The sequence below is a fragment of the Neltuma alba genome, unplaced genomic scaffold (assembly GCF_004799145.2).
Source record: "Neltuma alba isolate B1F8T4 unplaced genomic scaffold, ASM479914v2 tig00002013_pilon, whole genome shotgun sequence".
Classification (NCBI taxonomy): Eukaryota; Viridiplantae; Streptophyta; class Magnoliopsida; order Fabales; family Fabaceae; genus Neltuma; species Neltuma alba.
This window is the reverse complement of record NW_021632705.1, coordinates 16,405-38,072: the sequence shown is the minus strand read 5'-3', so window position 1 is coordinate 38,072 and position 21,668 is coordinate 16,405. Positions and strand designations below refer to the sequence as shown.

Sequence of the window (21,668 nt, the reverse complement as noted above, 5' to 3'; positions counted from 1 at the left end):
TTCAACCATCCAAAATTATTGTTCAGCATTTAGAACATAAATAAAAAATTTTAAATTAGTTTCAATTTTCCAAATTCGAAAAGCTCCCAGGGGGAAAACTCCAGATTCGAGCATCACTTTGATACAACAATGACCAATGACTAATCCATCAAACAACCTATATATTTTGTCTATTATAACTTGTGCGCATTTCCTTGCAAGTTTCAAAGAGAAAATTAGATGAATTCCTCTTAAGCATAAAGTTTTGGATTAGAAATGCTACCCCTAATTTCAGATTAAAAATGCTACCTCTTATCATTAGAGCTTAATATTTAAAATTTTTTACACAAATGTTTCCTTTATGCACAAACTCAATATGTTATTACAATTTATACATACTAAAAAAATTACTTTTAAAAAAGTGTCGCATTGTTTAAGACCGGCATGAGTATAGCAAAATAAATATACTTTGACAAGAGCAACTTACCAATCCGTGAGAGGAAAAGCAGCTTATTTTTAATTTAATTTTTAAAAAAATTAAATTAGGTAATATGATTTTTTTTAGATTTTGAATTTTATAAAAGTTAGCTTATTTTATGCTGGGAGAGAAAATAAGGTGGACCTCATGCTTCATTCTCTCTCCAAGTTTTCTCTCCATATATAAAGAGATTTGGAAAAGAAAATAAAATTTCCGTGACTATCCCTCCTCTGTCTTTCTCTCTATATTTATTTTCTTTTATTATATTAAAAATATACTTTTTATTTTTATCTTAAAATAATATTTTTATTAAATAATTTGGTTTTAAAATATAATAATCTGAAAAAATATATATAAACCAAATAATTTGATTTTAAATTATTTAATGATGCTAATATTAGTATAATGTTCCTATTGCAATTTGATTTAATTTTAAATATGATGTATTTTGATAATGGTATTTTAATCATTTTGATATTTGCTCATTTTCTTTCTTTCTTATTTTCTCTGGTCAGTCCAAACAAGATGAATGTTAATATCTTCTCTCTAGTTTTTTTCCCTGTATTTTCTCTCTTCCTATTTTCTTTCCTCTCAATTTTTCTTTCCATCCAAGAAGGCATAAAAGTTAGATTAGGTAAAAAGTTGTTTGAATTATGATTGAATAAAATTAAATTTAGTTTGTAAAATTATCAAAATAGGTATGAACTTTATTAAATAATGAAAAACGATAAAAAATAAATTTACATAATATAATAAATTTAAATTATTTTAATATAAAGAAGTGAAATTTAATAACCGAAATCAATTTCAAAAAATTAGAGATACCATAAAATAATTTTGTAAATATATAGGTTAACATAATTTTAAAAAATAAAAAATTATTTATGTCAAATTCCCATAGAAATCAAATATAACTTCCCTATACAGCAACCCACTCAAGTCTGGAAATAATCCGGATTTAAGAACAATGCTCAAAACATCATTTTAATGTCTCCAAGCTTGATTCAACCATCCAAATTAATTGTTCGGCATTTGGGAACATAAAAAAATAAATTTTAAATCAGTTTCTGGTTTCCAAATTCGAAAAGCTCCCCATGGGAAAATTCCAGATTCCAGCATCCCTCTAACACAACAATGACCAATGACAAATCCTTCAAACAACCTCTACACTTTATCTATTATAACCTGTGCGCATTTTTACACAAATGTCTCCCTTTTGCACAAGCACAATATGTGAAACAAGAGAACCAAACAGGGGAGACCAGAGACACAAACCACAAAAGGGGTTCTTCATAATCAACAGCCATCAATCAATAAATATCCTATAGTCCTTTTCAAAAGCAAAAAAGCATTATCATAAATGGGTAGGATCCATTAACTAAAACCAGATGGGGACCTAGGGTAAAGAACAATATCAACGACACAGATCAGCCAAAAACAGAGGACAAAAAACGTTGAATAAATCAGCAAAGACACAGACGAACAACGCAAACAACTCCACATAGAAGGAACAATCAGATTGAATCGAAACTTCAGGGACTCTAATGGAAAGGGCAAGGGAAAAAAGTTTCTACAAACTTGAACCAAGTCATTGACAATGAACGCTGACAGAAGTGGATCAGAGAGTGTATTACAATGAGAGGCCAAGATATCTACGCACAACTCACATGCACAGGTCAGACGGCGGCGACCGCGACTTGGAGGCGGCGACTGCAAATTTGACAAAGGAAGAAGAAAGGAGTAGAAATCAAGGAGCAACAGAAGGAGATGAATTTGCTCAGACTGAACACCGGACGGAGCTGATGACGGAGAGGTGACGGAGGCGTGATTTTCAACGACAGAGAAGAACGAGTGTGGGGAAAGAACAAGTGAGTGAATGATGAGGAACAAGAGTGAAAGAAAAATTATCTGACAATGTAATTATTATTTTAATGGTCCTCTACCAATAAGGGTAGAAAAAGTCAGTTAAACACTGTTTAGTAACACACTAACTTGAGCTTAGCTTGTAGTTTATAGTAGGTTTTTTTTTTTAGCCTGAAACTGGGTTGTATAAAAGCCTGACTTGGTCTGAGCTTGTTAGAAAAGCTTGTAATTTTAAAATACATAGTAAAAAATGCATAAGTTAATAAAAAAATATAAAATATACATATTACATAATAATTATTTTTGTTATTATCTTTTATTTAAATTTTAATGTCATAAGCAATATTTTAAATCTTAATTACAATTAATATTATTGGAAGCAAGTTATAATTATATATTAAAATTTAAAATAAGACTAAATATAAGAACAAAATAAAAATTAAAAATAAGATAAAAACAGGTCAGGCCAGACTTGATAGGCCTAATAGGCTTTTTTAAAAGCCTATGCCTGGCCTATTAGACTAAATAGACTATTAAAAAGGCTTGAGTCTTTTTCTATTTTAAAATAGGCTAGGCCAGGTCAAATACAGGCCAGGTACAAGCTCATAACAGGCCGTCTAGTCTATTTTCACTCCTATCTACCAACCATAAGAATAATTTTCCAAAAATAATGGGCCCAAAGCTAAAAAAAGCGCTCAAAATAACTCAAGCGAATCAAATCCCACTTTTGACCCGTAAATATGATAGGCCCAAAGCTCAATCAAACAGGCTCTAATATTTCAAACATGTTTCTAGTGAAAATTAAGTCACTTATTGGCCTTCAACCGGTGAGCGAAACAGGCTCTTGGTAACTCATATTCTACAAATAGTATACTTTTAACTCGTTTTTCAGAAGGGGGAAAAACATTTCTCTCCTCAAGAATTTATGGATTTTCGTTGCTTTAAATATTGAATTTTATTTCTCAATTTTGCGTGCCACTCCAACCACCCAAATTTTGTGGGTTTTATTTCTCAATTTTGCTTTTCTTATAATAATTGATAATTTAATTTGAGAATGGATGATCTGCTTGATTTTGTCTTAGGATTGTGTAGATTGACTTTTAAAGGAATTGTTATTTGTTATGACACCATTTTATTTTATTTTATTTTTTGCTTGTTTTGTGAGTAAAAGATAAATTTGAAATCGTGTTAAAAAATTATTTTCTACTTGTGTGAGTTTTTCCAGTTTTTAATTTCAACCATATAATTTGAAATTTTATAATGTAGTTCTTAAAATTTGAATAATATCTCATATAATTCTTATAGTTAAAAATTTTATCAATATCTATAGAAGGTTAATGTTCATCAATCATCCTAAAGTATTTTCTCCTGTGCACCTAATTTCTTAAAGTATTTTATGATTCATTTAATATACTGAAGTATTTTTTTTTTTTATATGGATGCAGTAATCCTAAAGTAGCTTTTCAGTTGTATCTGGTATGATAAAATAATTTGTGGTTCAATTTTATCCTTAAAATATTTTTAGAAACAATTTTAACCACGCTTTTAACTTTCGAAAAGCCTATTAAGTCTTGATTCTTATCCTCCACGTTATGTGATGATTCTTATCTTTCATGTTTTCAGTACTGAAAATAATTAAGGATAGTTGACTATCGAGGCACCAATAATTTCTTAACATTATAATACAAATATATATAAATTAACTCCTTTACTCTAACTTAAACTCGTGATAAGAATTTATCTGAGAATAACAAGTCTTGATTGTGAAATGATAAGTCTAGATTTAATATTAACAAAGTATTTTTTATATATATAATATGTGAAATAACATGTGAATCAATCAAAAATGATAATATTTCATTTATGAATGATAAACTTCAGTTAGAATTCACAACACGTTTTTTCATCATATAATTAATAAAAAAAGCAATTTATAAATGCTTTTTAATCTATATATCTATATAACTTATTGACTATACTTTTGTTTATGATTTATAATTAGTTATTTATCATTTATAATTTATATACTTTTACTTATATATTTATTTAATGAGTTATATAGGTATATAGATTAAAAGTATCTATAAATTATGTTTTTTACTAATTATATAATGAAAAAACATGTTAATCCCAACTTGAAACTTGTTATTTGCAGACGAAATGTTATCATTTTTAATTGATTCACATGTTATTTCACATATTATGAATAGAAAAGAAAGTCTTGTTAATATCAAATCTTGACTTGTCATTTCACAAGACTTGTTATTCCCAAATAAATTATTGTTATTCTTGATTAATTTGCATGTTATTTCATGTGTTATGTATAAGGAAAATTTTTTTTGTTAATATCAAATTTAGACTTGTTATTCCCAAATAAATTATTGTTACGAGCTGAAGCCAGAGTAAATAATTTAACTTATATTTTGTTTTGCATTCTAATATTAAGAAATTATTAGCAGCCTAATACTTATCTATTTTTTTATTAGCCCAAATGACCATGAGGTGGTGGGATTAAATCCCACCTCCACCACTTTCCTCAAATAATTTCCCATTGGCAAAAAAACAAATTTTGCCAACAAATAAAAAGCCTCTACCACCAACCAGTCAACCACCAGCCACCAATGTGGTCTCAAGCGAGGAGTTGAACTCTTTTGTTTTTTTTTTTTTTTTCAAAAAAAGACATTTTTATCATTTTCTTTAAATTTCAAAATTTTAATTTAGGTTTATTTTTCTCTCTGTCATTCCTAATGGGAAGTGACAATTTCAAGGGTTTTTTGTCATTTTCACTCTAAGTTGAACCCATAAATTGAATTAAGTGAAAAAATTTAATAAAATATTTGCAAAATGTAAATAGTGGAGATTAAATAAAATTTTTTTTATACGCTATAATTTTTAATTACAGAGATATATTTAAAAAATAAATAAAATTAACATTTTCAACATGGGAGAAATTCATCGTGCTTTTGGATAATCTGCTTATTAAAATCAAATCAAAACATTTGAAGTGATTTGAATTATATATAAAGTTCTTGCTTGATTCTCATATCAAGAGATCATAATATAATCCACATATCGGTGAACCACAAATAAAATATTTGTCTCTTGATCTTCAAAATATTGTAATATTAATATATGTTTTATTTATTTTAACAAAATATTTGAAAAGTTTGTTCATGATATTAGACTTTGTGGACCTGAAGATGTTAGCTGATGTTGGCAGGATGGAGAATTAATACACATTGTGCTCTTTTTTCCTTGTTTATGGTCTTGTCCTGCTAGGTTTTTCTAGCAAGGTATTTAATAAGGCAACACTCGATGATATATCAATGAATTCTATGATGTACTCTTTTTCTTTTATTAAGATTTTGTTCCACAGGATTTTTTTTAGTTGAAATTTTTTGAATATAATAATATCTGTATGGATGTTCATATCTCCCCATCATTTCCAATATCTTATACTATTTACATGATTCTATTATTATCTCTTATTATTATGTAATCAATAAATTTTGTTAAAGTTATGAAATTGTGTTAATAAATAGAGGGTATGTACGTTGTATTTAGGACTTTAAATTGAATGAGAAATACTCACCATGTTAGAAATTATAGTCACACGATCATAGTTTTGCAGGAAAAAATCATGATTTTATGAAAAACCATCCAAACACCTTATGAAATTCAATAACCGATTAGGTATACCGAAACCATGGTTCAAAGGATAGCCCAATGAATCAGGTAAAAAAAAAACACAAAATAAACCCATGGTTTTTTAAGAAGTCAGTTTGTTCTGCTTTTTTGAGGGGAAAACCATGATTTATCAAAATATTTATACATATTATTGTAACGAAAAAAAAATATTTATACATATTACTGACTAATTAATTATGTAAAAAAATATTGATCTTGTATATGTATATTTATTATTTATTTATTACTTGTATATTTTCAAGTAATTTGTAGCTGAAAAAGTGACTCTGATAACAATCATCAAATCTAAACACTTACAATTTTTTAAAATTACTTTTTTAACAAAATCTATTATTCTACTCAAAATATATTCTCTAAAATCAATCTTATTACTTTTTTCAAGAAGTTATTTTCCAGAAACTAATCCAAACACCTTTAAGAAGTATCCAAACACCCCCTAAAGTCACAAGCAATATCAATTCTAGAAATTAAAACGAGGTACGATTTCCAAACACAAAATCATAAATCATAGAGCCAAGAAGTGAGAGTTGCTGAGTGAAGCACCAGAATGCATGAATTCAGCCATGGTAGCTAGAAAATGATAAACTATAATGCAAAGACAATAAACAGGAAGAAGCCTACACACACAAACACAACAGCTCAAAGGGCGGGCAAGTTACAGGTATTTATGGCCCGGGTACAATTAGCTATGGCGGGCAAGTTACAGATATTTATGGCCCAGGTGCAATTAGCTATGGCTACATATGCATCCATCTAGCTCCTTAATATGCATGTAAAATCTACCAAAACATGCAAGCTGTTTTTTCAGCTGCGGGGCTAATGAGAACTTTAATGAGTTCCTAAATCCAGAGTGGTCAAAATATTAAGGAATATTTTTTGTATCCTTGATCAACCTCCACCTTGGCTTGAACAGGTGGATCTTGATGAAGGAAGCTAGTCCTTGTAATGCTTTGTTTGGTTGAATAGATAGGAATCCGGTTCTTATTCCAAAAAAAATATTAAGGAATAGAGCCTCAATTTCACACAATCCAAAACTCTGCAATTATGATGTAACACTTTCCAAGCGTCTATTAATCCACAGGATAGGGTGCTATAAACCCAAAAGCCGAATACAGAATAAGACTATTAATTATAAAAATGACACAAATGATAACAGATGTCCTTGTGAATGACACCGATGTCATCTTGTGATGGTTGGATTGACCATGGCGTCATTCTCTCCTTGATAACAAAAATACAGTAAGAATTAGAGAACAAGTCTAAACATAAGGGAATACAAAAAACATTGGATACATAACAGTGAGATAAAAGAAAAAACTGTGCTTCCCTGAGAGCGGAAAGCTGTAAGTTCTAGACCCTTCATTCGAAATGGCAGTTGAAATGTCCAGTTGTAAAAAGTTCGATGATTCCAAAAGATGGAGATATGGATTGCTGGCCATCTGTTTTTGGTCTTGTTTAATTTAAAATCAAATATCCCGCATATTGCCTATGAAGTAATAATGTGGCCTCCCTCACTGATCTGTGATTGCTTGCTGAGTTGCAAAGATGCCGTTGAAGGTTGAAGGCCCTCTTCAGTTTCAACAATAGTTAAAGCTCTCCAAGTGGCTTTGCTGGTGACTTCATTTTGTGTAGTATGGATAACTGCAAAACGACTTCATTTTGTGTAACATGGATACCTGCAAAACAAGTCTGATTTCGAAGGAACCGCAAAGAATCCAGGAGGGCGAAAAAAAAAAAAAAAAGAGCCCAGAAGTTACAACTAGGTAGCTTATGCATTGTCTAGCAAGGACAAACCTTCTGGTCACAAGTTTCCAATAGGTTTTAGGCTTAAACAATTTGGACATCGTTTGAACCAAAAACATATTGAATTAGGTCTAAATTCGGACCTTCCTGACATAGACCAAATATGTATCCTTTGAGTATTACCTAACAATTGCAAATGCAACCTACCTTTTCTTCTTAGTGCCCATATTTTTTAGTCGGTGAAGACAATTCCCACGTTTTCAAAGACAAAAATGCCAATGTTTTCCAAACAAACAAACACAATTCCTGCCCAGTTATATGTATTGCCTATTTCACTAGACAGGTTAAATCAGCCAAATGGTCCAAAGGAGCTGTAACTACATTGTTTACGGAGGCTACAACAGAGCTTAAATATAGGTAGACATATGAGCAATTTTCTGGTCTAGAAACATATTTAAAGCACCATATTTAAAGAAACTCATGGGCAAATACCATAAGCACAATTGTTTTTTTTTGGCCACATACCATAAGCACAATGAATCTATTAAAGATATGACTTGAACATTAACACATCAAGTCCATTCAGCCAATCAAATAATCCAACAATTTAACCAAATAGAAACCATCACTAGATAACCATTGAGGACAAATTTAAAAATTTGAACAAGTATAAGTAAATAGGATGAGAGTATCTAACCTTGTTTGTTTGAGAAGACCAATATCAATCATTTCATGAAGAATATTCTCTACTTTATCATTCTCTCTTTTTCCCAAAAGAGCTCGAAGAAGTATTCTATATGTTATTGAATCAGGCAGGCAGTCATTCTCTTTCATTTTTGAAAGCAAAGTCATGGCTTCACCAAGCAACCCTTGCCGACAAAGGCCATTGATCATATTGCTATATGTGTAGACATCTAAATGATAACCTTTGCTCAAAAGGTATTCAAAATCTCCCAAGCATCATTTACTCTATCACCTTTACACAAACCATAAATAAGTATGTTAAGTGTGCGCAAATTAGGCTGAACTCCCAAGGCAACCATTTGCTGAAATAATGCAATCCCTTGATCGATATTCCGGCTTTTGCAAAATGCATTTAACAAAATGTTACAAGCGACTACATCTGGGGCAACACCACTATCATGCATATCATCAACAAGGTCCTGCACAGATGACATTTTTCCTAATCTGCACATGCCATGAATAGGAGAGTTGTAAGTCCAGGCATTGGGATCTACGCTTTTGTGACCCATCTCTTTAAACGGAACCTTAGCTTCTTCAACCATGTTGCTCTTACATAATCCGTCAATCAAGATATTAAAACTAACTACAGTAGGTGCCAGCCCACTACGAATCATCTTATTAAATACTTCTTTTGACTCATTAACATTGTCCATTGAACAATACCCATCCATTAATGAATTGTAAGTTACAACAGTAGGTATCTCGCCACATTTCATCATCCTGCCAAGAGCAACTTCAGCTTCTATGATCTTTCCTTCTTTACAAAATGCACCAATCAATATATTAAACATATAAACATCAGGCTCGATGGCTATCAATAGTACCATTTCATGGAGCAACCAGTTAGCTTCTTGCCACTGTCCCTTGCTGCAGTGACCATGGATTAGAGAGCCATAAGTGACAATATCGGGGTAAAAGTCCTTGATCAATCATTTTAGAATACAATGCATGGGCCTCAACAATTTGTCCACATTTGCAAAGGCTATCAATGATTGTAGTGTATATGACTACATGAGGCTTAACTGAATGCCTCTCCATCTTTCGGACCAATTTAATGGCAGACCTTAATTTGCCCAGTTTACATAGCCCATTAACCAAGGTTCCATAACTAACTTCATTTAACTGAAATCCTTTGGCCATGATGTCATCATAAAAGTCCAATGCTTCTCCAACCTGGTTCCTAATGCACAGTCCCTTTATCAGCGTATTGACAGTCACAGTACTCGGTTGAAGACCCATCTTGTAAAACTTATAAACAAAATTTTTGTTGCAAACATTTATAACTTTCTGATCGACTATATATTTATTTAAAAAATTAATCAATTTTTCATTCAATTTTTTTTATAGTAATATTAACTAAATTATTTAATTTTCTGTCCCGATATGATAAAGACATTAAGCAAATAATTATTTATAAAAATAAAAAATAAAATTAAAGTAAAAGAAAAATTCTTAAAATTTTTAAAATAGTTTTAGCCAAAATTTAAGGATTTAGTATTACGAAAAGTAAATCAGTAAATAAAAAATAGTTTAACATAAATTTTAATTAAAAAATAATCTTTTTAGAATATTCTTAATGAAGGTAATAATTTAGACTTAAATTTATATTTTCAGAATAAAGGAGAGATCTAATGTAATTAGAATAAAATATTAGGGAGGTTAGAATATTTTACTCTAGAGTAAAATAATGAGTGTTTTTCTATATATATGTGCACACATATATATTGTGTGTCTTTTGTTTCTTAATTTTGCATTTATTAAAAGTATCAGATATTATATGATTTACTGGAAAAAAAAATCAGATATCACATGATTAATCATTTAAAAACAATAATAAAATTGTTCTCATAAAATTATGTCACAGCAAACTTATGATGTGTTCCGTTAAAAATTTTCCCCGTCAAAATTTTAAATTTAAACAAATTATAGTAGAACAAATTGAGAACATTCGCATAGAAGGGGAAAAAAAAAAATACTCTGCAACATATATATTTACTATTTTCTCAATATTAAATTTGCTAAAAGAAACAGGTATGAGAATATTGGCTAAGAAGGATGAAGTATCACTAGTAACAAGCACAAAGTCAACATACAATTATAGATATATTAAAAGATAAGAGGAAAACATTATTATTGGATCCTCAACCATTTTAATTGGAAACAAATCAATAAGCATTTGCTAACTACTCAAGAAAACCTTCATCATTTGTAAAGGCATAACACCAATTGAAGAAATTCATTGCTTCATTGTCATTGATAATCTTAACCTTATGAATCATCCATTAGGGTACTTTAAAGCATGATAAGTTATAACATTAGGTCGGTCTCCCACCACATTTCATCAACTAAAAAACAAATACATTCTCTCCGGTCCTAAATGTATTATTTTGTTGTTATTTATAAGTCTCTATTTATAAGTTTACTTGCACTCAAAACCCGCAAATCAAGAAATGCATTAAATTGATAATTTGTTCACATTTGCTCTTATTAAAAAAAGTATTAAAAATAATGGAGTATTTTATATTTTCTCTCACTTATTTCCTTTATCTCTATATGCATTTATGAAGTTAACAGGAACAAAATTGAAAAACATTCATTAATTACCCTGCAAATGATTTATGTTTAGAAATAAACTTTTCTAAATTGGGACAAAATGGTATAAACTACTACTTCTGGTCCTTAACATAGACCTCATTTAACTTTTATTTTGGTCCTAAATATAAGACCCTAATCCACTTTTTCTCTAATATTTATGTATTTTTTTCAAGATAACCCTTCTAATAATGGTAGTTCTAGCCAATAAACTTGATTAGCAAGGATATTTTAAGAAAAACAACACATATTTATTACAAATAACTAACTTAACTTCTTTCTTTAATTTTCTCAAATTAGTCAACTGGCTCTTATAATTAAGACCGGAGGTAGTAATAACTAATTTGTAGAAAAGATTTAGTTATTTTTATAAATCATGTGTTGATTTTCTTAGAATACATGTTCCAATCATTTGCATGAAAAACTACTCTCTTAATGAATAGTCCTCATCAATAGAGAGAGTGTGGGGGAAAAATATTAAATTTGGGAGGATTAAAGCAAATTCTTCAACTAGTTTTTCTTTTTTATATATTTAGAACCGGAGGAGTGTAAAAATTTCTCACAAACAAATAATTTTGAGAACTTCAATTATTTTTTTTGGCATAAAACCTATGAAATTTCATTCAGCAACAAAACTATGTACGAAGTTTAAGAACTTCAACTAAGGGTGTGTTTGGATGAAACCAAACCGTGATTTGGAAAAGTGATTCTGGAGAATAGATTCTGGGAAAAATAGATTTTGGAAAAAATAGATTTTATGAAAAAGCGATTTTGAGAAGTGAGAGTGTTTGGATAGTTGTTATCAGAAGCACTTTTTATATATACAAATTACTAAAAAAAATACATAAGTTAATATGATAATTACAGAAAAAATAGATTTTATGATATATTTTAATTTGAAGGAATAAAATTGTTAATAATATATTTTTTATTAACATAATTAATAATACATAAGATAATATAATTAATAAATAATTAATATGTATATATATTTATAAAATATAAGATTAAATATGTTTATAAAAAAAATAACAAGATACATATCCTATAGGCTCTCACACTCCCTTTTTTCTCCAAAAGCAAAAAATTTTTGCTTTTTCTAAAACATGCTTTTGGAGCCAAAACCATGGTTTTGGTTTTTGGGTGGGTGTTTGGATGATTTATTCTCCAAACCATGATTTGGAGTGTCACCCAAACACAGTCTAAGTGAATCTAAATTATGCTACATTTGTACTCGAGCACACTAAGTTACTATTTTGGTATGAGGAAAAGGGAGCAAAGGAAAGGGGAAGAAAAATTTTAATGTGCTGCATTTAAAATAGTGGGGTTTTAAATTTAATAAAAAAAATTAATATAAAAGAGGAATAAAAATTAATTAAAAACTTTTAACCCTATTTTTTTAATTTTTTAAATCAAGCTTATTAAAAAATTTTCTTTCCTCCCCTCCTCTTATTTTCTGTCATACCAAACACATCCTAATTATGAAGCAGAGGAGGCGGCATCACTTGATTCAAAATTAAAGAATAATGCACTCTGTAACCTAAAGAAAAATAAAGAAAGAAAAAGGAAGAAGAATCCATTGCTTTTTTTTTTCCCCCCTCTGAAAAGGCAAGGCAAGAAATTACTTTTCCGGTTCTTAATATAAAACATATTTAACTAATTTGATTAGATTAAGAAAGTTAAGTAATTTAGTTAATTATAAAAAATATGACATGTTTTTTCTAAAACACCATAATTATTTTCCTTAATATTCTTTCTCTCTCTTCTACTTGATTAGGTTCAAAGAGTATCCATAGAGGTAATTTAGTAAAAACTGATAAATATAATAAATATATTTTATATTTAAGATTAAAATTAACTCAAACTGAAAGAATATATTGCAAGTGTTATCCCCAGGTTGCAACAACCTACCAAACTAAGCCAGAGGCCACGTTTAGATGGCTACAGTCTATCAAAAGCTGAACTATGCAATAAGTTGGGGGATCTCGTAATAGAAACAATGTGTTGCACATCTCGTGAGCATTCCAAGCAAAATGATCATCATATTGCTGAATCTCAAGATCCCAACTAGAATACATCAGAGACTGAGACTTATATTAAAAGATAAGACCAAAACAATATTATTGGATCTTCAACAATTTTAATTGGAAACAAACTATTCAAGAAAACTTTCAGCACTTGTACAGATAACACTAAATGAAGAGATTCATTGCTTCCTTGATAATATTGACCGTATGAATTCACCGTTAGGATACTTTAAGGACCCGTTTGGTAGGAAGAATTGATTGGAATGGAATGGAATGAGAAACTTCTATGCTATAGCATATTTGGTAAGCACTGAAATAAAACATGGGTTGATGAAAAATTTTATATTTGGTTGGATAAAAATGGATTGAAAAATTGTGCAATTTACCATGTTACCCCTAATAAAAAATATAATATTGTTAATAAAATGCTTTTTAACGTTAAAGAATAATATTATTATCAAAAAAATTCAATAATGCAAAAAGTTAAATTATAATAAATTATAATTTAAATAAATAAATATAAATACTCAATATAAATATAAAAATCATCATAGATTTTCATAAAAAATACAAGAAAACTAATCTAGAAATCCTTACGATTTATACTAGTTTTGAATTAGGTTCTCAAGCTTTTTTTATTTTTTTATTGGATCCTTAAATTTTTAACCATTAAAACCGTCAATCCTTCCGCTAAATTAGAATGCGCAATGTTAAAAAGTTTTGTTACAGTTTCTTCCCTGTTGTTCTCCAGACCTCATCATTCCTTCTCTCCGCTTCCGCCATGTCCCATTTTCTCAAAAGCAAGAAGGCCCATGACTCTAAAAACGCGAGTCCAAGTGCAAGCTCATTCATCAAATTCCTAAAAACTTTCTACATCTTATATAAGACTGCACATGGGTAAGACTAGATAGGGCAAGTACCTTGCCCATTGTCCAGCTCAAAATATGAGTGGGTTGCAAAAACCAATCCAGCTCGGTAGAAACCCTAACCATTTTGGAGGGGCCAGAGCGAGCTCTCCTGCCCAATTTACTAACACATTGCCTATATTATATGTAGAATATCATGCTTTGAGACAAGGTGAGAAGGAAAAAATATATCACGAATGACTCAATCACTCATATATGCAAGACTTATGTAATCTTGTACTTCAGCCTTCGATTTCTTATGGGAGGTAAAAAAATTATTTAATAATTAAAACATTTAATAACTAAGCTAATTCTGTAGTTCAATTCTTTAGTTCATTCATATAGTTGGCGTATTCTTATAGTCATGTGAAAACACAAGATTTGAAAGGTGGTTTTCTTTTTTTTTGAAAAAAAATGGAGGTAAGAGGAAAAGATGGAAATTTGACTAAGAGCAATTTAGCTCATTGAATCTTATATTTTGATATTTGGTTCTTTTATATAATTATAATTTTTATATTCCTTTCATTTTTTTTAATGTTACCAATTTTTTTAGCAAAAATAAAAGGGGATAATTGATCAAAATAATACTACATTATATATATATTATAATATATAATTATATTTTTTTCGGACAAGGCCAAATAGGCAGGGCAGCATACTAGCCAATGGCCCGGCCTTGCCCATGAATCAGTCCTACATAAAAATACCTTTTTTTGTTTGGACGGCTTTTTCTTGGGTTGGGCTAAGTGTCTTTTTTGCGGGCTCGGACGAGCACACTGGGTATGCGGGTCTCATACGCATCCCTGATCTTATATACTTGTCCTCACCTCCATATCACCAGTTTGCCCTCATCCATGAAATATCTCGATGTGTTTTACTCGCAAATCTTCCCTTATATGAGAACCTAGGGCCTCTCTCATTGCTAACACAATCTTACTTCTCCAAATCATCACCTCGCTTTGATATTTTAGTCCTCCACGCTACTACTAAATGGCTCTTGGAAGGGTCATTGGCATATCTCTCACTCCTCTCTAGTAGTGGTGTTCATGGGATGAGATGGGACAGGAACGATCCCGTCCCAGTTCTGTCTTGATAATTGAAATTGGATAGCTTTTTTGTCCTGTGTCGCGTCCTGTCCCAATAGCGTCCTGTCCCAATTGGGATGGGATATAACTGGGATGGGATGCCCATCTCTTCTTCTTTTTTCTTTGTTTTTAATTTGAATACTAACTATACATGAAGTGTAAGAATTTATGATAAAAACTATATAAAGGAAATAGATAAAAATATGAAACAATGGCAAAGGAAAAAAATTTGTAATCTTAAGAGACAAAAAATAAACAAACCTAAAATGTTCACTATAAAGAAAATCATGCAACTCATAGAAAAATTACTTATAAACAAATAAAAAACAACAATTGATAAATATTATTACCAAAATACTATTATAGTGGTAAATAAAATAAATTTATAACAATTAAAAATAAAGATAATATATTAGGATGGGAGTGTCGAAATAATTTCATTCTGTTTTGCTTTCATCCCATCCAAAAAACTTTCAAGATGAGATTGTCACATCCCAAAATGATTAGAACAGGAACGGGACGCTGTTAAACCTCCCTACTCTCTAGGCTTCTCATCAGTCATTTGTTCATTATCTCTCTATTTCTTGCTCTTTCAATTTTAACGCACAACTCTCCAACTATGACATATTAACCAAAGCATTATATTGATTGTAGCTGTGATTGTCACCTAGCTCTCCAACTATTGATTCTGTTCTTTTGTGAGATTTTTTCTTCATTCAAAACTCTATTCTAACAAAAGAGATAAAGTTTTCTTCACTTCATGGCAAATCTTGAGAACATTTTTTTTTGGGTACAATTTTAATTGGCAGATGCATTTGATCCATTTCTCCATTGAGGAGTTTGCCGCATATGCTGAAATCAATTATGCATTGGCAGCATCTTGCAGTGTTGCAGTACTCTCAAGGAGAGGATGGAATGTGAAGGACGGTGAGGTCCGGGGAATAACAGGAAAAGAGAGGATATAACGGAAAATTTTTAACAACGTGTATTCTAATTTAATGGCAAGGACTAAGAGTTTTAACAGCAAGAAAAAAAAATAAAGGATCTAATAAGAAAAAAAAAACTTAAAGACCTTATTCAAAAGTGATGCAAGTTATAAGAACCTCCAAATTAGTTTTTCCTTAAAAAAACACTCTAAATATTAAATTTTTTAAAAAATAATCCCATATTTTCTTGCAACAACTCCCTCTTTTTTTTCTTTTTTTTTTTTAATGATAACGAACAACTCCCTCTTTTTGAATGCTTGCAGTTTTGGATGTCTCCAACGATCTGTTTTTAGTCATAGTATTTGTCGTTGCTTTCATCAATTCGAATTTTTACTTCCTACTCAAAACTTCCCATTTCCAAGTCATGCGGTGGATCAAATTCAAATTTTTGAATAGATTTTTGTTACATTAGAAACTAGCTTTCATGGTCTTTTAATGATAGGTCATTTACCTAATTTATATTTAAATTGATAGAGTTATGTTGGATGAAAGTTAAATTTTAATATGACGAGAAAAGGCGAAAGCAAAATCAAACTTGAGGGAACAAATTCAAATTTTCTTACATCAAATTTGAATTTGCCAAAATAAATTTAATTTGTTTTTTTTTTTTGCATCACATTTGAATTTGCTCAAACAAATTTGCATTTTATGCAAGGAAAAAAATTTACCATCACATTGGCAAATTCCCATTTCATACAGCAAGTTCAAATATCTTCCCATCAATTTCAAATTTGCTACACCAAATTCCAATTTGCTCTCTTTTTTCTAACCACAGCTAAAGTTTATTTCCACTAAATGTAACTTTTTCAATTTAAATTCAAATTAGGCAAATAACATATTATTGGAAAGCTCTCTAAGTATACTTTTGAATAAAATAAGACCCATTCAAAAAAATTTTGTATCTTTAAATTTATTATTGAAAGAGTTAGCAAATATCAGAAATATTTTTCTTATTTAATGATATAGAAATGATGAAAAAAGCTTCTTTATCTATCTCTGTTTTTCTTAACTGAAAATAGTGCAAGCCAAAAAGAATATCAGCACCATAAATTCCCATTAGAAGAAGATCTTTGGCCACTATGTTGTACTGTTTTAGTACTAATAATAACAATGGAACAGTATGGCAAGATCATTTTGCGAGCCCTGCCACATTCATCTTCTCTTAACTCTCTCCCTCTCTAACTCCCAAGATTGTCGCGATGGTGTCAATCAAGGAGGAAGAGACAAAACTTTTGTCTCCAAATTTGCGAGAACCAATACTCCAGATAGTCAGAAAAGGTACACAAAATGCACTCCAAAGAAGCTTTGAACAACATTCGCAGGACCTTCAAAAGGGATATAACCATTTTTCATGATTTTTATGAAGGTTGAGGATCTTATGCTCAGTGTTTTATTCAAATTTCAAAGGTAGTATGGTCTTTGGGAACCCATTTTCCCTTGTAAGCTGGAAAATCATGCGCCATCGTAAAGTTGGTTTTAGGAAAATTTAGTTACCAAACGTGTGCCATTTAAGGTCTCCCATCACATTTCATCAACTAAAAAACAGTATACTCCTTCCCATCCTAAATGTCCCACTCTGTTCTTCTTTATGAGTCTACTTACATCCCAAACCTGCCGATTAAAAAATACATTAAATTGATAATTTGTTCACATGTGCTCTTATTAAAGAAAAAGTAATAAAAATAATATTTTATATTTTCTCTCACTTATTTCCTTTATCTTTCTCTGTATTTATTAAGTCAATAAGATTAAAGTTGGAAAAAAACCTCATTAATCATTCTACAGGTAATTTATACTACCTCCGGTCATAATTATAAGATCCAATTGACTAATTTGAGGAGATTAAGGAAAGAAGTTAAGTTAGTTATTTATAATAAATAGGTGTTATCTTTTCTAAAATATCCTTACTAATCAACTATATTGGCTAGAACTACAATTATTAGAAGGACTACTTTGAAAAAAATACATAAATATAAGAGACAAAATGGATTGAAATCTTATATTTAGGACCAAAATAAAAGTCAAACATAATCTTATATTAAGGACCGGAGGTAGTATTTACAAACAAATTCTTTATAAATAGGAACATAATAGTATAAACTAATAACTAATTTGTAGAAAAAATTTAACTATTTTTACAAGTCATGTGTTGTTTTTCTTAGAGTACACATTCCAATCATTTGCATAAAAAAACTACTCCCTTAATAAATAGTCCCAATCAACAAACAAGGAAAATTTGAAAAAAATTAAAGCAAATTCTTCAACTAGTTTTTTAATGTTTAGGATAGGAGGAGTTTAAAGATTTCTCGCAAACAAATAAATTAGAGAGCTTCAATTAAGTGAATCTAAATTATGCGAAAAGCGATATTTGTACCCGAGCACACTAATCGCGAAGCAGAGGAGACGACATCACTTCACAATTAAATAATAATGCACTCTGTAACCAAAAGAGAAATAAAGAAAGAAAGAGGAAGAAGAATCCATTCTCTCCGTTTTTTTTTCCCGAATAAGCAAGGCAAGAAATTATCTTGCAAGTATTAACCCCCAGGTTACAACAACCTACCAAACTAGGCCAGAGGCCACGTTTAGATGGTTACAGTCTATCAAAAGCTGAACTATGCAATAAGTTGGAGGATCCTGTATATGTAATAGAAACAAAGTGTTGCACGTCTTGTGAGAATTCCAAGAAAAATAATCATCACATTGCAGAATCTCAAGATCCCAATTAGAATATATTAGAGACTCAAACTTCAACAGTCTCGTTTCTCAATGAGTGATATAAACCACTACCTGCTAATATCAAGTGAAAAGCCTCCAAGGAGTCCGTATAATAGAGTTGTACTCTGGCCGAGCCATATTGCTTACAGACTTGTAGTCCAGCTTTGATAGCTTCGAGTTCTGCAAAAGTTAAGGATCTATAACAAATTGCTTGTTGAAATCCCACTATCCATTTTCCTTGCTCAACACTAACCAATCCTCTGCAAGCAGCAGGCCTCTGGCTATTGAGAGAACCGTCTACATTGACTCGAACATATCCTCTGGTGGGTGGATATCGCCAAATGCAATCTGATCTGTCTTGCACTTGGTAGATCTTGTGCTTAAGCCGACCATCTTCAACACCCTCCATTAGTTGATGAATGCAGCCGTCATTGTGTAGTGTTCCCATATTTTTATAACACGCTGGATGAAACTGCCTTCCAAAATTAATCAAATACAACTCTGTGTATGCCTTAACATGCTTCAGTTGAGGTTTTGAAAAACAATACAGCATGAACTCAGTCATTCTAGGCAATGACACATTATAACGCAAAGACAATTCATTGATGCAGGAAAAATTAATAAACAAAAAGCCAAAGTATGTTCTTTTTTTTTTTTTTGGGGGGGGGGGGGAAGGAATCCAAAACAGCTCAATAGGTGGTTAATTCACTAACAAAATCAATTTCTGGCAAATACGTCCATAGAAATTTTAATATTAGTACATGTGAAAGTAAATAGGATGAGAGTATCTAACCTTGTTTTTATTGTTTCACAAGACCACCATCAATCATTTCATGAAGAAGATTATGTACCATATCATTCTCACTTTTTTCCAAAAGTGCTCGAAGAAGTATTTTATATGTTATTGAATCTGGGGGGCAGGAATTCTGTTTCATTATTGGAAGCAGAGTCATGGCTTCATCAAGCAGCCCTTGTCTACAGAGGCCAGTGATCATAATATTATACGTAAAGACATTTACATGATAGCCTTTGCTCAAGAGGCATTCAAAAATCTCCCAAGCATCATTTAGTCTATCACCTTTACATAAACCATAAATAAGTATGTTATGTGTGCGCAAATTAGGCTGAACTCCCAAGGCAACCATTTGCTGAAATAATGCAATCCCCTGATCGACATGCTGGCTTTTGCAAACTGCAGCTAACAAAATGTTATAAGTGACTACATCTGGGGCAATACCACTATCGTGCATATCATCAACAAGGTCCTGCACATATGACATTTTTCCTGATCTGCACATGCTATCAATAAGAGAGTTGTAAATCCTTGCATCAGGCTTAATGTTCTTACTACGCATTTCTTTAAAAAGAGCCATGGCCTCATCAACCATCTTGATCTTACGTAATCCATCGATTAGCACATTAAAACTAACTACATTAGGTTCTAATCCACTTCGGACCATCTTATCAAATACTTCTTTTGACTTGTTAACATTGTTCATTGAACAATACCCATGCATTAATGAATTGTGAGTTACAACATCAGGTCTCCCACCACATTTCATCATCCTAGCAAGCACAACTTCTGCTTCTATGATCTTTCCTTCTTTACAAAATGCACCAATCAATATATTAAACATATAAACATCAGGCTCGATGGCTATCAATAGTACCATTTCATGGAGCAACCAGTTAGCTTCTTGCCATTGTCCCTTGCTGCAGTGACCATGGATTAGAGAGCCATAAGTGACAATATCGGGTAAAAGTCCTTGATCAATCATTTTAGAATACAATGCATGGGCCTCAACAATTTGTCCACATTTGCAAAGGCTATCAATGATTGTATTGTATATGACCACATGAGGCTTAACTGAATGCCTCTCCATCTTTCGGACCAATTTAATGGCAGACCTTAATTTGCCCAGTTTACATAGCCCATTAACCAAGGTTCCATAACTAACTTCATTTAACTGAAATCCTTTGGCCATGATGTCATCATAAAAGTCCAATGCTTCTCCAACCCGGTTCCTAATGCAGAGTCCTTTTATCAGCGTATTCAAAGTTACAGTGCCCAGTTGAAGACCCATCTTGTGAATCTTTCCCAATATTGAGAAAGCAGAATACATGTCACCCAAATGGCAGTAACAATTGAGCAAGATGTTGAGTGTAAATAAATCGGGTGTGAATCCCCTGAACTCAGCTTGTGCAAACAATGAGATGGCAGTGCGGTGATGCTGAGCCTTGGGAAGTGATGCTAAAATCTTATTAATTTGGAGTATGGAAGGTGGGGGATGCAGATGGAGTAAGCGATTGAATGAAACTACGGAGGCGTGAATGCTATTCACGTTTGAGGTTTGGGAATGGGCAAAGAACTTCGGGATGAGGGAAAAAGGGAAAGAGAGAATCATGGAAGATGAAGAACATCGAATACAGAGAAGAGGTTGGGGGAAAGTGTACCTTCTAGCGGCACGCAGCGACATCTTCGCCGATGAGAAACCTCGCCCTGGAGGCCGGGGCACTTAACGCTGAATGGAGGCAGCGATTTCCCAGTAGCCTTTTCCGGCGGCCATGACCCTATTTGCTCAGGTGGAAAATGTTATTACAATTTATACAAACTGAAAAAAAAAAAAAAATTTTATATAGACCTCCGCACATTTATTTTTAATCGCTAAGTAGTTGGATATTTCTCAGAAAGTGTCACATATTGTTTAAGATCAGCGTAAGGGTAACAAAATAAATATACTTTGATAAGAGTAACTTATCAATTGGTGGTAAGAAAAGCAATTTGACTTTGAAAAAAATTCAATTGGACAAAAATCAAATTAGGTAATGTAACTTATTTT

At 31.2% G+C, this 21,668-nt stretch overlaps 2 protein-coding genes across 5 annotated transcripts; both read right to left on the bottom strand.

Annotated features, from left to right (window-relative positions):
• Positions 1-8,703: 8,703 nt before the first annotated feature.
• LOC114715357 (pentatricopeptide repeat-containing protein At1g64100-like) lies at positions 8,704-9,754 on the bottom strand. The gene is made up of 2 exons (XM_028900187.1): positions 9,459-9,754; positions 8,704-9,382 (listed from the first exon to the last, which is right to left on the bottom strand). Exons 1-2 carry the CDS (start codon positions 9,752-9,754, stop codon positions 8,704-8,706), a joined length of 975 nt encoding a protein of 324 aa, XP_028756020.1.
• Positions 9,755-18,602: 8,848 nt separating this feature from the next.
• LOC114715332 (pentatricopeptide repeat-containing protein At3g22470, mitochondrial-like) lies at positions 18,603-21,353 on the bottom strand. Of its 4 annotated transcripts, none has more exons than XM_028900150.1 (2): positions 19,622-21,353; positions 18,603-19,348 (listed from the first exon to the last, which is right to left on the bottom strand). In XM_028900150.1, exon 1 carries the CDS (start codon positions 21,303-21,305, stop codon positions 19,629-19,631), a length of 1,677 nt encoding a protein of 558 aa, XP_028755983.1. In that variant the 5' UTR covers positions 21,306-21,353; the 3' UTR covers positions 18,603-19,348; positions 19,622-19,628. The 4 variants fall into 4 exon arrangements, with proteins under 4 accessions (XP_028755983.1, XP_028755998.1, XP_028755991.1 ...); XM_028900165.1 differs by having other exon boundaries at positions 18,603-19,329; XM_028900158.1 differs by having other exon boundaries at positions 18,603-19,300.
• Between the last annotated feature and the right edge of the window lie 315 nt (positions 21,354-21,668).

What these genes read in the sequence shown, in the direction of transcription:
- LOC114715332 (XM_028900150.1), bottom strand. Translation starts at nt 21,305, where the DNA reads ATGTCGCTGCGTGCCGCTAGAAGGTACACTTTCCCCCAACCTCTTCTC.
- LOC114715357 (XM_028900187.1), bottom strand. Translation starts at nt 9,754, where the DNA reads ATGGGTCTTCAACCGAGTACTGTGACTGTCAATACGCTGATAAAGGGA. An exon ending in ATTGTTGAGGCCCATGCATT is followed by an intron (nt 9,383 to 9,458) that starts GTATTCTAAAAT and finishes TGGTCACTGCAG; the next exon opens with CAAGGGACAGTGGCAAGAAG.